The 14,400-nt window shown below is 31.4% G+C and overlaps 2 protein-coding genes across 3 annotated transcripts in view; both read right to left on the minus strand.

Annotated features, from left to right (window-relative positions):
• Positions 1-14,400, minus strand: part of LOC117692664 (uncharacterized) — a 356,019-nt gene that overhangs the window by 31,650 nt on the left and 309,969 nt on the right. The window lies entirely within an intron of this gene.
• Positions 100-12,729, minus strand: LOC117692665 (uncharacterized). 2 transcript variants are annotated; one of them, XM_034481276.2, is made up of 5 exons: positions 12,626-12,729; positions 10,678-10,736; positions 9,970-10,113; positions 9,255-9,326; positions 100-483 (listed from the first exon to the last, which is right to left on the minus strand). In XM_034481276.2, exons 1-5 carry the CDS (start codon positions 12,712-12,714, stop codon positions 317-319), a joined length of 531 nt encoding a protein of 176 aa, XP_034337167.2. In that variant the 5' UTR covers positions 12,715-12,729; the 3' UTR covers positions 100-316. The 2 variants fall into 2 exon arrangements, with proteins under 2 accessions (XP_034337167.2, XP_065933887.1); XM_066077815.1 differs by lacking the exon at positions 9,255-9,326.

The raw sequence follows: 14,400 nt of genomic DNA on the forward strand, positions 1-14,400 counted from the left end.
TCTTGAATTACTTTTGGAAAAAGGGGAACAATTTTTAATAAATCTCCAAAAAGATTATGGATTTGTCAGCTGATTTATTCTTCACGTATTTACAATATTTACAAACCATATACTAAACATTTTACATGTAATTTCATTTTTTATAGCAAACGTTTGCTTTTTTTATACATATGAATACAGAAGATACATGTATTTCAACATGATGGCTCTCTGCAGGGAGAAAATCATTTTCTAAACTTAATATTAAAATCAATCATATGATCATACGCAAACTTTTATTTGAGATTTTCAATAGAGTTTTAAATGGCACAGATAATCAAATAACTGGATGAATTGTCTCTTTGGTCTCTCTGTTCCTCCTTCTATAAGTGTGTATATTGAAGATGTTTATAATCACCATAATAGCAACCAAAACGAGCCCAACACCAATCACATAACGTCGGATATAGGCCTTTTCTAAATTCGTATGATGATCCACACTTTCTGAAATATTCAAATAACACCATTCATAACATAGCAAATATAAATTTTAATGTTATCAATAACAAACGACAACAATCTGACTCGAACATTTAACAGTTGTTTGTACATCAATTAAAACACAAATACGTTTGAACAACTTAAATGTCAAAAAGGTTAGATAAAAGTTCATGCAGTAGGACATATATAGGATCTTTGGGATAAAACCCCCCACACAACTCGTTGGATAATTATAATATACCGTAAAAAATATTTACATTTTTAACCCGTTTTCATGGGTACATCACTAATCATTGGGTTTTTAAGCCAAATGTTCTAACGTCATATCAATAGTTCAATAAATTCATATGATTACATTCTACTGTGTTTTATCCATTAAATTCTGTGATCTTTTTAAAATGCCTCTAAATGCAACAACTAATCACTGGGTACTCGAAGGTTACAATTACGAGTTTTATTATGACGTCACAAACATTAAACGCTGTAACTGCAATGTCACAAGCGAAAATCAAAGTTCACGCTTGTGGCTGTTACTGTGGCTCTTCCATTAATATTAACTTACCCTTAGGATAATATAGGAATTTAAGTTATAAATCACATTTGCAGACAAGGCAAGAAGTTAAAAAATGTAAAAATAAGCATTAAATCATGATTTTTTGAAGTATAAAGTCTCATAACTGCAGCTATGTCTGCAAACAAAGTTTCATAACGCGCTAACGCGCGTTACTCGATTTGTATGCTCACACCGCTGCAGTTATGGGACTGTATACTTCCAAAAATCACAATTCAATGCTCTAACAAAATGTTCAATAAAACCTATAAATTCATTATGATGTCAAAAAAAAAAAATAAACAGCAATTTAAAAAGTTCACCGGTGTATGATTTTTTTTTATTGTGTATTGACATTTGTTCTCAAAACAATAGCAAGTGTACTTACTACTTAGTTTTTTTAACATAGATGTATAGGATCTTTAAATTTAAGTAGACATGCACATTTTCATACAGAGTATTCGACATAAGTCTAATAAGTAAAAAAAAATATCTGAAAAAAACAACATAAAAAATGGTTGACAAAAAGGTAATGAAAAAAGGTTTCAGAAATGTTCAAACATACATGTATATTTCTTTAGTACAGCAAGATATTGCCTATGCTAACATGAAGGGCCACAATCCACTAACTACAAGTCTCTAATGCCCCATGTTAGCAAAACAGCGACCACACCTGGTATGTGGACCTGTTGGCACCTATTTTTATAACAAAACAGATATAGAAAAGATATATAAATATATATAAAATAAAAATAAGTTGTGTATCAATTTACCTATTATATGAATTATAAACTGTTTCTAATACGTTTTAAAAGGATTGCAAAACTCCTTTGTGACAACGATTTTTGAACCTCAGAGAAAAAAGTTAGTGCATATTTTATATGATTACATATTTTTTGAGGTTTTTCCTCTTTGTTTTCAATTCTACATTACATTTTATACTTATATATCTTACAGGCAATCAAAGAAATCAAACTGTTAAAAAATAGTGTTTTCTCCTTTCTTTTCAAAATAAAAGCTTACTACTACTGTTTTCCATGATACTTCAAAATTTAAACATTTTTGAACGGTGTCCCATATTTGACTTACATTCTTACATCTTAGAATAAGATGCTCGTTGTTTTCCTTTACATCGTTACAAGAGACACACATATCATTTTCAACAATTTTCCATCTTTTCATCATTTCTCTTTTACATAATAAATTGTTTATTAGTCTGTAATTGAAGTCCGATATTTTTTTGTCTTTAATGGCAAAGATTTTTTGTTCATTAATAGATTTCTATGATTCCTTGGAAATTTCAAAAACATTCTTTTACAGACAAGTTGGTCACTAAACCATTTTGCAGTTTTCAAACCATTTTCGTTTACAATATCGTTTAAGTACTTAATACCACTTTTTAACCACTCTTTAAAAAATACTGGTTTGTTTTTTAACACAAAACTTTTATTACACCATAGCGGTTCTTTTAATAGTGCGTTTTAACTCATGTCTGTTTTAAATTTTTTACATTCGTTAAAAAAGACAAATATTCCTTTGTAAAACAGGGGAAAATGTTGTATCATTTGATAATCATGTAAACGTGTTACATTGGTTTTACAGAGACACTCAAAATCAAAAAACATTTCTTTACACAGACTGTCTACAAAAATTAACTAGATGCTGTCATTAGACAGTAATACCCGCACCATGTGTTCGCCCCTAAATAACACTGTTTTATACCAGTTTAATTAAAAATGAAGGCTACATGCAAACTCCGGTAATACATTTAAAAATTATAATTTTCATAACTGAAGGATGAGATCCCTGCCCATATGATAATACACATCGTGACATGAGCAGCACTTTATGTGCAATTTGGGGTAGAACTGTTTGCAGTGAATTTTCAGTTAATCAATAATCTTAACATGTTATGTCATAGGAAGTATAATGGTCTATATAATTATTACAAACAAAATTAAAAATTAAATTATGCCCCCTCCCCGTGGCGGTTGCCGGTTTTAGATTTGCTTCTGTGTGCCTACATGAACATCATCGTGTGCACAGATTTAGAGAAGGGGTGGGAGTGAGGGGTCCAGACCCCCCCTCCCCATGAAAGCTCGTAAATTACCAAAAATACACCTTGGACCCCAATGCTCTTACAGACATGTAAACGCTCTAACCCATTGCGCTTCAATGTTAGGTAACATTATTTGGGGGGGGGGGGGGGGTAAATATTTAATCAATAGTCAACATACTTTATTGTTTATCTCAATAGGAAGTATACATGTACATCACAATATGCAGGTGTCCTGCACCACCTTAAAGCTGTTATTTACCTAATAAAATAGTGCAAGTGGATTTGAAGAATAGGTCATAAAAATACATGCATGTTACAAATGACTGATCTTTGTCTGAAGTTACGTACACAACACAGGTTTGCATGTCTCATTAGCGGGTACTAGTTTTACCCAGCTCTTCGATTAGATGGGTTCACGTGTATACATACATGGGTGTTGCTAAAACGCGGAACGGAAAACGGAACGGAAGGAAAACGGAAAATCTTATCTAATGTTATTTACCTCATAGATTTGTTAAGTATGCTAAAACGTTATACTTTATGTACCTTTTTAATTTTTTTTTAAAGATTAGCAATATTAGATTATTTATTCAAGAATATTTATTTCCTCAAAATTAACAGTACATGCATTGACCACTATATTCTGTCCCAAAATATCCTCGATTCACTTTTTGCTGTATATTTATATATACCTCAGGGTTCAAGCGATTCTCTTTTAGAAGCATTAAACATTCTCATTATTCTTTCTTTAAAACGTCCTCTCTAGCTTATCAGCTGGTATAAATACACAGCTAAAAATAAAGAAGTCTACGGGGTTTTGCATTTTAACAGACCCGGATGATGGTGTTGAAAAATTGTGCAAGGTCTTCTGAGTGACTTCCAAATGGAGAAAAGATGTCAACATTTTCCATTATAAATCGTCCAAATGTGCTGCATGAATATTTTGGGATCGACAGACTATAGTCCCAATATATAATCGGAAAATCAAACCAGGCAACGTCTAGAGCTCTCTATTCGGATCATATATATATAGCTGCTGGAATAAACAACTGCATGCTTTGTAATGCAAACGTAAACAAAATTGCATTGCTAAAAATACTAGTTTCACAAATTACTAGTTTCACAAATTACCGGGTATTTTAATGTTTACTGTATTTTAATTTTTTAATGTCGTCAGTCCTACAGTTTTTTTCTTCCATCTCAATGATACTGTATCGTCTGTATGATAAAAGATCGTCTAGAACACCGAAAATTCAATTTTGATGTAAGTATATACATGTACATCATATTTGAAAATAATATAAAAATACTCAAAACACGCATAAAACGCTTTCACTAACTGCGTACGTTACGCTAATATGCCAGCAATACCATATAAGAGAAATAAGTAAAAAGTTATAGCTAATTTGCTCGTTTAATCATGTTAATGTTTCACAATTCGTATACATTTGATTTTTCCGTTTCGTACTCAACTAAAGCCGAATGAATACAATGCTATAATTGATAGACATTCATATGAATATTAATAAGATAGCAACATGTTGATAATCATTCATTAGATATAAATAAAAGATACAAAGTAAATCGTTTCTGGCCAGTCTATACCCTTTTTAAGGGATAAACGTGATGATATTTTCCATTCCGTTCCGTTTTCCGTTCCGCGTTTTAGCAACACCCATACATACATGTCTGTGTTTTCCGTATGCAGAAAAGGATTACGGTAGTTAAGATCAGCTAAAGGAATTCATTATTGTGTTTTAATTGGATTATCATTATGATGTTGACCAATTTAGGTAAGCATAATACATGTAGTAGCAGTAGCACAATATAATAAGATGCCAGCATGGGATTCCTGCCAGCATACATACACATGTATATAAGTTCTACTTTCACTTTCTAAATGTAATCTCCCTTTGACAGCATACTGTATCATCATCTTTTAATATTTAAATAAGCTTATCATCGTTACCTATCCTATCGGATTTGTAAAGTTTCTGTCATTTTAGTTGCAAAAGTTATTTTTTTCATTTGTCAGACTGCATGCACTGTTGAGTTGACCCCATATTGACCCTATATAAACAATTTCTTATTAAATTTGTGTATTTCATATGTAAGTAAGTGTAGACACTTATATTTTTTATATGAGTAATAATAGGAAGGAAGGAGTATTTCTTTCTTAATGTATTATAATGCATCAAATACAATGTAGGTCATGATCGACCTTATGGGACTGTTCTGACCCCACGAAACAGGAAAATACAAAATATCTTCTAAAGTCATTATGATGCATCAACTGGTGTAAAGTACATTAATGACCCCCAGGTGTTGTCTTTAACCCCCCCCCCCCCCCCCCCCCCCCCGCCTTTATGAAATAGGAAATGATATGATACACTGTATATTTTGTTAACTTCTGAGATCTGAGATCCTCATCCCTAAACCGTTTAATTTATTTTTGCTCTTTGTGTCATTGCGCGTAAAATTGTATTGTAAGATTATGCCCCCTTGGAGACACCCTGACATTTTAGAACTTGAAATAATAATGTATTTTATCTTATTCATATGTTATACAGTAGTGTTTGATCCATGTGGGTAATTCCTAGCCTAATGATGTCACTGCTTTGTTTAGGAGACTTTACAATTGCCCCAAATAGGTGAATACACATGGCAGTGATGCATATAACATTTTGTTTATAAATCTTAAAAATTGAATTAAGCAATTTCCAAAATGTTAATGTGAATCACGAGAGAAAAAGCAATCAAGAAATGATTTAAAATTTGCTACTGTACACATGTAAGAATGTATTAAGAAGACTGAATCTTTATAAGCTGGTTAGATTGGGGGGGGGGATGAATGTGGAGTATAAACATTTATAATTTGAATCATTTATTGTTATTAATTAATTTTAACTTGTCAATGAATACTACTTATTGATCCCAAGGTAGAAATATGACCTCTGATCGTATCTCAATAGATCATTTGTCAATTATGCAAGGTGTAATGTAATTTTTTTTTAAGAATAACATTTTTTACCAGTTTATAAAAGTTTTTAGACACCCAAATTATATTTTGATTTTAATAGATTATTCGACAAGGAAGGGGGGGGGGGAGAGAGAACAGTTTATATTTGAGTTTGTTTGGGAGTGGGGGTTTCAAGTCATATATTTGACAATTTTTTAATGTAATTTAAAATAAGACTAAGCCATACTACAGTCATGAACATGAATAGTATAGAACAAAACACAAACTAATACATGTACATGTATATATACATAGGAAGTATTACAAAACAGATGATTGATCTATATCTGGGTCCTTAAATTGAATCATATATCATGTACATATTATATTATTGTTTCTTTGTTCAAGGCATTTAAGATGGTATGTAGGTCATGATCCCAAGTGCTCTTCCTGAAATTATCAAATATCATAAAAACCATTGAGATCCCCACCTTAATCCAAAGATATTATTCCTCCTTAGGTCATGCAGGCACGTCAGATCATTATGGCATGTAAGTCATGACCCTAAGGGGTCATCCTGACCCCCTTAGAATCAGAAATTGTCAATTATCTTTAAATTATTGATGTTTGATGATCCTATCTCTATTTAATCTTTATTAATTATTAAGTCTCCTGAATGAAGTTTGGAGACTTATTGTTTTTGTACGGTTCTTAATACATGTATATATTCTTCATCTTCTTTTTCTTCTTTCCCGCTCTGAACTTGTTTCTCAGAGATGGCTGAACATAATTGTACAAAACTCTAGGATATGATAGGCCTGCAAATCTAGTTGTGCACCCTGGTTTGATTTTTCTCATTTTGGGTTAGACAACCACTTTTCGGGGGAGGGGGGTGTCAAAAGGGTGTGGGGTCTAACATTGAACCTTGTAGAAAGAATCATAGACTCTATTGTAAATGGTAACTTGAAAACGGACAAAGATAATAATATAGGGTTTTCATAATCATATATTGGCTGTTACTGGCAATATATAGGGTTTATTAGATCTGACCCCTGGGGTCATCCCCACCCCCCAGGAATTTGAAATTACCATATATCTCAGAAACTGTTATAATCATGACCCCTAAACCATATATATTCATGTTTCTGATGTCAAGGGGCATCAAATGTTATGTAGGTCATGGGCCCTGTGGGTGGTCCTGACGCCCTCAAACAGCAAGTCCCTTAATATCTTCAAAACAGTTGAGATCCCCACCCTTAAACCATATATATTCTTGTACCTTGTGTCAAGGGGCATCAAACGGTATGTAGGTCATGGGCCCCGGGGGTTGTCATGACCCCCCTTGAACAGGAAGTGCACGAATATCTCGAAAACGGTTGAGATCCCCACCCCTTAACCATATATATTCTTGATCCTTAAAGGGCATCAAAAGGTATGTACCGGTAGGTAATGGGCCTCAGGGTTAAATTTAATTTTTCAAAACCGTAATGCACATCTATGGAACAGTTCCTTTCATATCCCAAGATATGATGTGTCTATCCATTAAATCATAAAAGGAGTTCTAGGATCTATGTTTTTTTTTAAGTGATAAACGTCAATTTTCTGCTACATTTTGACTCCCTGGATGAAATTTAAATTTTGAAAACCTTACTGCACATCTATAGAACAGTCCCTATCATATCCCAAGATATGATTGTCTATCCATTAAATCATAAGAGGAGCTTTTGGATCAATGTTTGATTTTTTAGTGATAAACGTCAATTTTCTGCTACTATTTGACTCCCAGGATGAAATTTAAATTTTGAAAACCTTATTGCACATCTATAGGACAGCCCCAATTATATCCCAAGAGATGATGTAGCTACTCCAAAAGTTGTAAGAGGAGTTCTGGGAACCATATTTTTTTTGCCAAAAAACGTCATTTTTTGTTGCCCACTGATCCCCTTAATTAAAAAAAAAATTCTGGAACCTGATCATGCCTCAATATGACACCCCTAATCATATTCTAGAAGATCATTTGGCTACTGCTTAAAAAAAATGACATTTTTTAAACCAGTTTTTTTGTAAAAAAACGTCATTTTTTAGCCATTAAATGACCCCCAAGTCAAAATTGAAAATTCCGAAACCTTATTGCGCATTTATAGGATACCCTAAAACATATTCCAAAAGATGATTTGTCTACTTTTGAAAATGTAGGAGGAGTTCGAGGAAGAAGGTTTTTTGTGAAAAAACGTCATTTTTTACCAATTATTTGACCCCCAGGACTAACAGAGAATTTTTGAAACTTTTTTACAAAACAACATGATACCCCAAATCAAACTCCAAGAGTTCAGTTTGCTGGTTTATAAGATGTAAGAGCAGTTTGAGAAAGTAAAACGTGACAGACGGACGGACGGACGGACGGACGGACGGACGGAACAGGGTAACAACAATATACCCGAACTTTCTTTAGAAAGTGCGGGTATAATAAGGAACTGTTTTTTTCTGGAAATGTGATTTATCCAGGACACTTTTATTGATTTAAGTTTCATCAGTATATCAATAATACCTATGCTTCCATCTTGAATTTTTCCTATCTGAGTATTTCTTTTGATCCTGTCTTTTTTATTCCAAATAAAACTGTATAAAAGACTTTTTTCAGTATACATTCATCTGGGAGGTTTAAAATTGACCCAGTGTATAAGAATTTTGGTATTGCTAAACTATTTATTACACAAACTTTACCAAATATTGTTAATTTTCTTGTTTTCCATGTTATAAACAGCAATGTTAAAAAATTCACCGGGACATGAAGTTGGTTGGTCACGTAATCAAATCCTGTGAAGACAAAAGGGCTTCTCAGAAGATTTTAACACGTACAAATCATCTTCATATCCCGGTGAACGTTTTAACATTGCTGTTTATAACTTAAACATGTATTAACGTTTGAAAAAGGCAAATCGTTCAGAACTGTTAAAATAACCGAGATTTTAAGTTTACAATAATCCAAGCGACAAGCGCGTGTTATGATCATTTTGACGTCATGAAAAAGTTCATACAGATTTGAACGTTTTCGCTATTCTATAGGTTCATATAAGGAAACGTATTTGCAAATGTAAATATTACAGTATGACATAAAAAGTTTATCGTTTATCACATGGGTATAAACCACCGAATATGGAGGCAAACATGGATAAAAAATGATCGTTATACAAAAGTCGCATTACCCTTTGTTGTCATTTTATTCTGTGTAGCATTAAAACTTTTCATTTCAAAGCTCGGCTCTTTCTTTATCGTAGCTATAAAAAGGAAACAAATATAAAAACCACGAAGATTTATATTTAATTTTTTATCAAATTATAAAAAATTATTTTCAGACAATTATTTACAAAGGTTAAGAAGTGCGTTGTGGGTAAAGTGTTTACAGTGATGCTTCATCCTTAATGAAACATGAGCATTTTGTACATGGAAAAGTGTGGAAATATACTGTAAATTTATCATTATCTATTATTGGAATTAATAGATAATTCGATGCTAATAAGCAATTATTAATCATAAAATCAGTTTTAATCGTTAAAATATGTCAATGAATAAATTTGTTCTATTTAAAAGGACAAGAATCCTGAAAAATGAAAGAAAAAATTCTATACTAGTATTTTCATCTTTATTTTTGTTCACGACAAATTTCTGAGAATGAAAATTTGGTCGTTAAAAGGAATAAGATTAACTCGTAATTCTAAACCAAATACAAATATTAAGTCGCAGAATACACATCACACTATATGAATATTAGTTATACAAAGAAAACATTCACTTTAATGGCAAACAACTATTTGAGGTTAAAATGTTAACCAATAAGCAGAATGCACAAGAGTTTAGAAGTTTTATAGATATGTAATATTTTTTTTTACTTTATTCAAAAATACAAAAAATAATACTCACTGGTCACAGGACATCCGTAGACGTGGTGACAGTCCTCATTAGAACAGTTACAGCGACCCTCACACCGAGCTCCGTATGATGGATAACCACACGGTAAACTGCAGTTGATGTCATTTGCTGGGTAAGAGTATCCTGGGGGACATTCTTTAAAATTCAAAATGTTCAATATTGCATTAAAAGTGAAAAGGAATTTTACTTAATGTTTTGCAGATTAACTTTATTTCAAAATATATTCTTTAATATGAGCAAAGAATAGTTTTTGATAATAATAGGGGAAAATACAGGTGCACACTAATATTTCTGTTTTTTAAAATTTGTTTAAATTAAAAATAAAATTAAATAAAAACATAATAATTCATCGTGAAAGTTTAACACAATGTTGATAAACAATTAACAAGTAAATGCAGTTTCCAAAAGCGTGTAAACAACGGTTAGGTTATAAAAAGGTTTTACAATTTTTATTTAATACTTTTTGTTTTAAATCTTTTCGTAATGCTTGAAGAAAATAGTTTCAAGATATTTAAACGATTTAGGAAAATGAAAATGATTCGATACAACCTGACCAGCTTTCGAAGTGGTCAGCGTACGGCAAAAGATTCAGTGTCATATCCAAATTAAAACAGACCTTTTTACCTTGTACTTAATCAAACTATTTACAGTAAACTATAATTTTTTGATACCGCGTGTTTCGTAATATATAGAACCTACCTTCACAAGTATTGTTCGTAAGAAAGTAAAACGGACAGCAATGGGGGATTCCGTCAGGTCTAAAAATAATACAACCGGTGAATAAAGATATTATAATATATAGGATCATCTTAATAAAGAGGAATGCAAACGTGGGCCAAAGGATTGTTGTTTTTTTGTGTTATCTTATATCAAGACGATAATTTTGCATATGTTGAAATAGGTTTTGAAAAACAATTCTTCCATCTGCAAACAATGAACTGACTGGACTGAAAAGCGGTAAGCAAGCTTGTTGTTAAGTTGAAAATATTTGCATTAAGATTTCATCTTTTTCGAATGTCTACACATTTGTTAAAACAAATTCTTTAAGTTTGAACACACATTGTGCCGTGAATAGAACTACATTCCAAAGGATAACATTTAAGATAAGAGATGATATCTTCCTGCTGTTTATACTTTATTTTGCGATTTTCAAAAAGAAATAAAAAAATTAAAACTACGTTTAATCTCACTTTATGTAAAAAATAGAACTTCATTCTAAATTTCAAATCAATTTGGTTAACATAAAAGAAACATACCACTATTAAAATTTTTCGTGATTTTAAATAAAAAAGCAAAAAAGTTAAGAGTGACCAATGAACCATTAATCAATTATCACATCAGTTTGACCGCGCGCAATCTGCATATAATTGCATTTGATAAGAAAAGAGAGTACTGAAAAGCCGTATGCAAGCTGTTGGGAATCTTTGCATTAAGATTTCATTTTGAGGGTGCTATAAAAGTCATGTACAAGCTAAAAAAAAATCAACATTTATGCTAACGACAAGCCAATATCATTACTTTCTCGAAAGAACAATGAGTTTTATCTCTAAAATGACTTGAAAAAAAAATGAAAATATTAATTTTTCTAAATAATCCATTGCTAGGATGTGCAGCTATGATTTGGAAAAAAACCTAGTGTTTCAAGTTTGAACTTCGTTTCGCAACAGTTTACAATTGACGAAGCCAGCGTAAAACATACAGTTCAGTTCAAAATTGAAATTTAATTCTGTTTAATATTCTTAAACATAGAAAAAGAAATAAATCTTTTCTATTGTTTAAAAACGCGTAAACCATGCGTATTCGAGAAAAGTTAATTGACATAATGTGGGGTTGTGTTTGGAGCTATTTAATAAGGTTTCTGTTGCCTGAGCAAGCTAACTCGTCCCTAATCATTCGGTTTAATCTCAATTTTATCATCTGTATGGACTAATGAAGTGGTTTCCTTGTAAAACCAGATAAATAGATGCTTCAGCATAAATTTTGGAAAGAAACTTTAAAAAAGCAATAACTGTCATGAATTAAATCTCACAACACAACAAGTATCAATGATATTTACAGTGTTTTCAAATATAACTGAAAAAAAATGGCGTGGCAGGATACCACAGATCAACGGGAAGTGATAACATTTTTGGTTCCACATGCATAACTGTTAGAATATACAAGAATGCAAGGTATATATATATACATCTTGCATTCTTGTATATATGTGTGTGTGTGTGTCAATAAGAATCCGTGATTTCGTTAATGAGTAGCGTAATGTTTTTGTTTTTGTGTAAAGACTACATGTATGTATCGGGCAGCAATAAGCCTTAAAAAGAGGGGTGGGGGGGGGGAGGTTGTAAATGTTTGGTTAAGAAAAACAACAATTGTAAATGTGAATCCAAGGTTTTCCTTGCAATGGAAAGATATTTAGTGGTATAAAAACTCATTCTATACTGTCCGTAAATGTTTTATTTTTTTGCATACAAGAACAGGTTTAGAAATAAACAAAATAAAATGCTATTAAATGGAAATTAAAAGCGCAATGCATAATGTAATTATGAAATTGCCTTATAATTCGAAAGTCATTTGCGCTACATAGATAAGGTCTTGTACCATCAATATCTTATGATTAATTTTAAACAGTTAAAGAATTGTAGTTTCTCACCCCGGTGGTCTGCAAGTAGATTGTAAAATCCCAATGCTGACTGATTTGTAAATGAAAACAATCCTCAAAATATCATAAACACGGGCCATTATCAGGAAGTTGTATGTTGCATTCTGGCTCTTTAGATGAATACAATTTTTATTTCCCTTAAACTTTTAGTAATGAAAATATGCCCAAAATAAATTTGTTGACTATCAAACCGAATTTTGAATGGATTTCCACATATGTCAAGTACAGTCAATAATTTTACATTAAGCCTTCACTTATTCTTTAAAACTTCTAACTTAAATTTTCGTTATTTGATTTCATTAACACTGGTGTAAATTTGTTAGGGAAACATGCCGTAAGTATTGATTCTCGTTTGTCTATAAGTTTTTTTTGGATAGCTAATTAAGCACAGTACTACTTCACGACTTCTTCATTCCTAAGGAGTGGACATGTCAAGTGTATTTTTTCTTCTTCAATTTTTATATGCTGTCTACTGAAGCCATCAAATATTGATTAATATCTAGTCAATTCCTGCGTCATTAGGTTATATTTTCTTTTGCTTTAATACTTACTAGGTTAATACTTATCGAGTTTTTCAGCAGAACTTCTTTTGAATTAAAAAAAATTAAATAAAACAGATTAATTTTCTACCCACCGGTAATGCAGATCACGTGCAAGCAAATACTAGTATGTAGCTATTTAGGAGTAACCACCAAAAAATAAATAAGTCCGTTTGGTCGAAAATCATAACAGCATATATATATATATATATATATATATATATATATATATATATATATATATATATATATATATGCTTTCTACTGACCACATCTTCAGTAATGTTGCCGTTTTAAGGATTTACCATTTATTTGCGATAATTGTGAGCCATTGCAATGTTGTGGAAATCTTTATCTTTCAAAATAGAAAATAACTTTTTAATTGAACAGGAACATATTGAATTTATATACTGAATAAAGCATAGTGCTATTTTTTGGGAATGAAATGAGAATTGGAAGAGGAAGGACGGGACTATTCATAAGTCATTTTAAATAGCAGAATTAATGGTTTTAATTCTACAAAACTTCCTGTTTTGGTTATTTGATTATAGTTGGGTATTTATGAAGCCTACGGTTTCTACATAAAACACACTTTGATAAAAACTTTAAACTTAACGGTTTAAGGTTATCTTATTGTGTAAAGAATGAATAGGGAACATAATTGCAAATAAACTTGGCACTGGGGCTGGTACACGTTCTTGAAAGAAAGAACATCTCTTTTCTTCATACATTACAAGGGCATGGTCGCGATTTTAGTCCAAATTATTTCTCCGTTATAAATGTTACAGATATTGTGTTCTTCCGGCATCTTGCTTAAAAATTACGACCGAATTTAGTCGATAATGCACAAGTAAAGTATTGTAAACAATACTTAACTAAAAAAAAGTTTGACAGAAACCGTGACCATGTCCCTTTAAAACAATGTGTTTGCATTACGTTTCACAAATAGTTTACATTTAGATATGATTCATAGTTTATATTATAATTATAAATACTGTGTTGATGCATTAATTTTCTGCTCAAGTATATTTATTCAATTTAATAATATAGATTACGTATATGCATAATTTATCGATTAAAATAAATAAATGAAAAAAATAACTATAAAAGACTAGTAAATTAGATAACTCATAAGTTAGAGTTTTTATTTTTTAAACAACAAGCATGGAAAAGTAATCTGTATATGCTTATAACATTAACGTATCTAATTGTGAGATCCTCTATCAT

Source organism: Magallana gigas, chromosome 3 (genome assembly GCF_963853765.1).
Source record: "Magallana gigas chromosome 3, xbMagGiga1.1, whole genome shotgun sequence".
In the NCBI taxonomy this organism is placed as follows: domain Eukaryota; kingdom Metazoa; phylum Mollusca; class Bivalvia; order Ostreida; family Ostreidae; genus Magallana; species Magallana gigas.

Bases quoted from the DNA above. Each gene is read 5' to 3' on its own strand.
- LOC117692665 (XM_034481276.2), bottom strand. From the start codon at position 12,714: ATGGCCCGTGTTTATGATATTTTGAGGATTGTTTTCATTTACAAATCA. The intron at 10,114-10,677 runs GTAGGTTCTATA...TGAATTTTAAAG, and splicing joins TACGAACAATACTTGTGAAG to AATGTCCCCCAGGATACTCT. The intron at 484-9,254 runs GTAATGCGACTT...TGAATATTTCAG, and splicing joins GAATAAAATGACAACAAAGG to AAAGTGTGGATCATCATACG.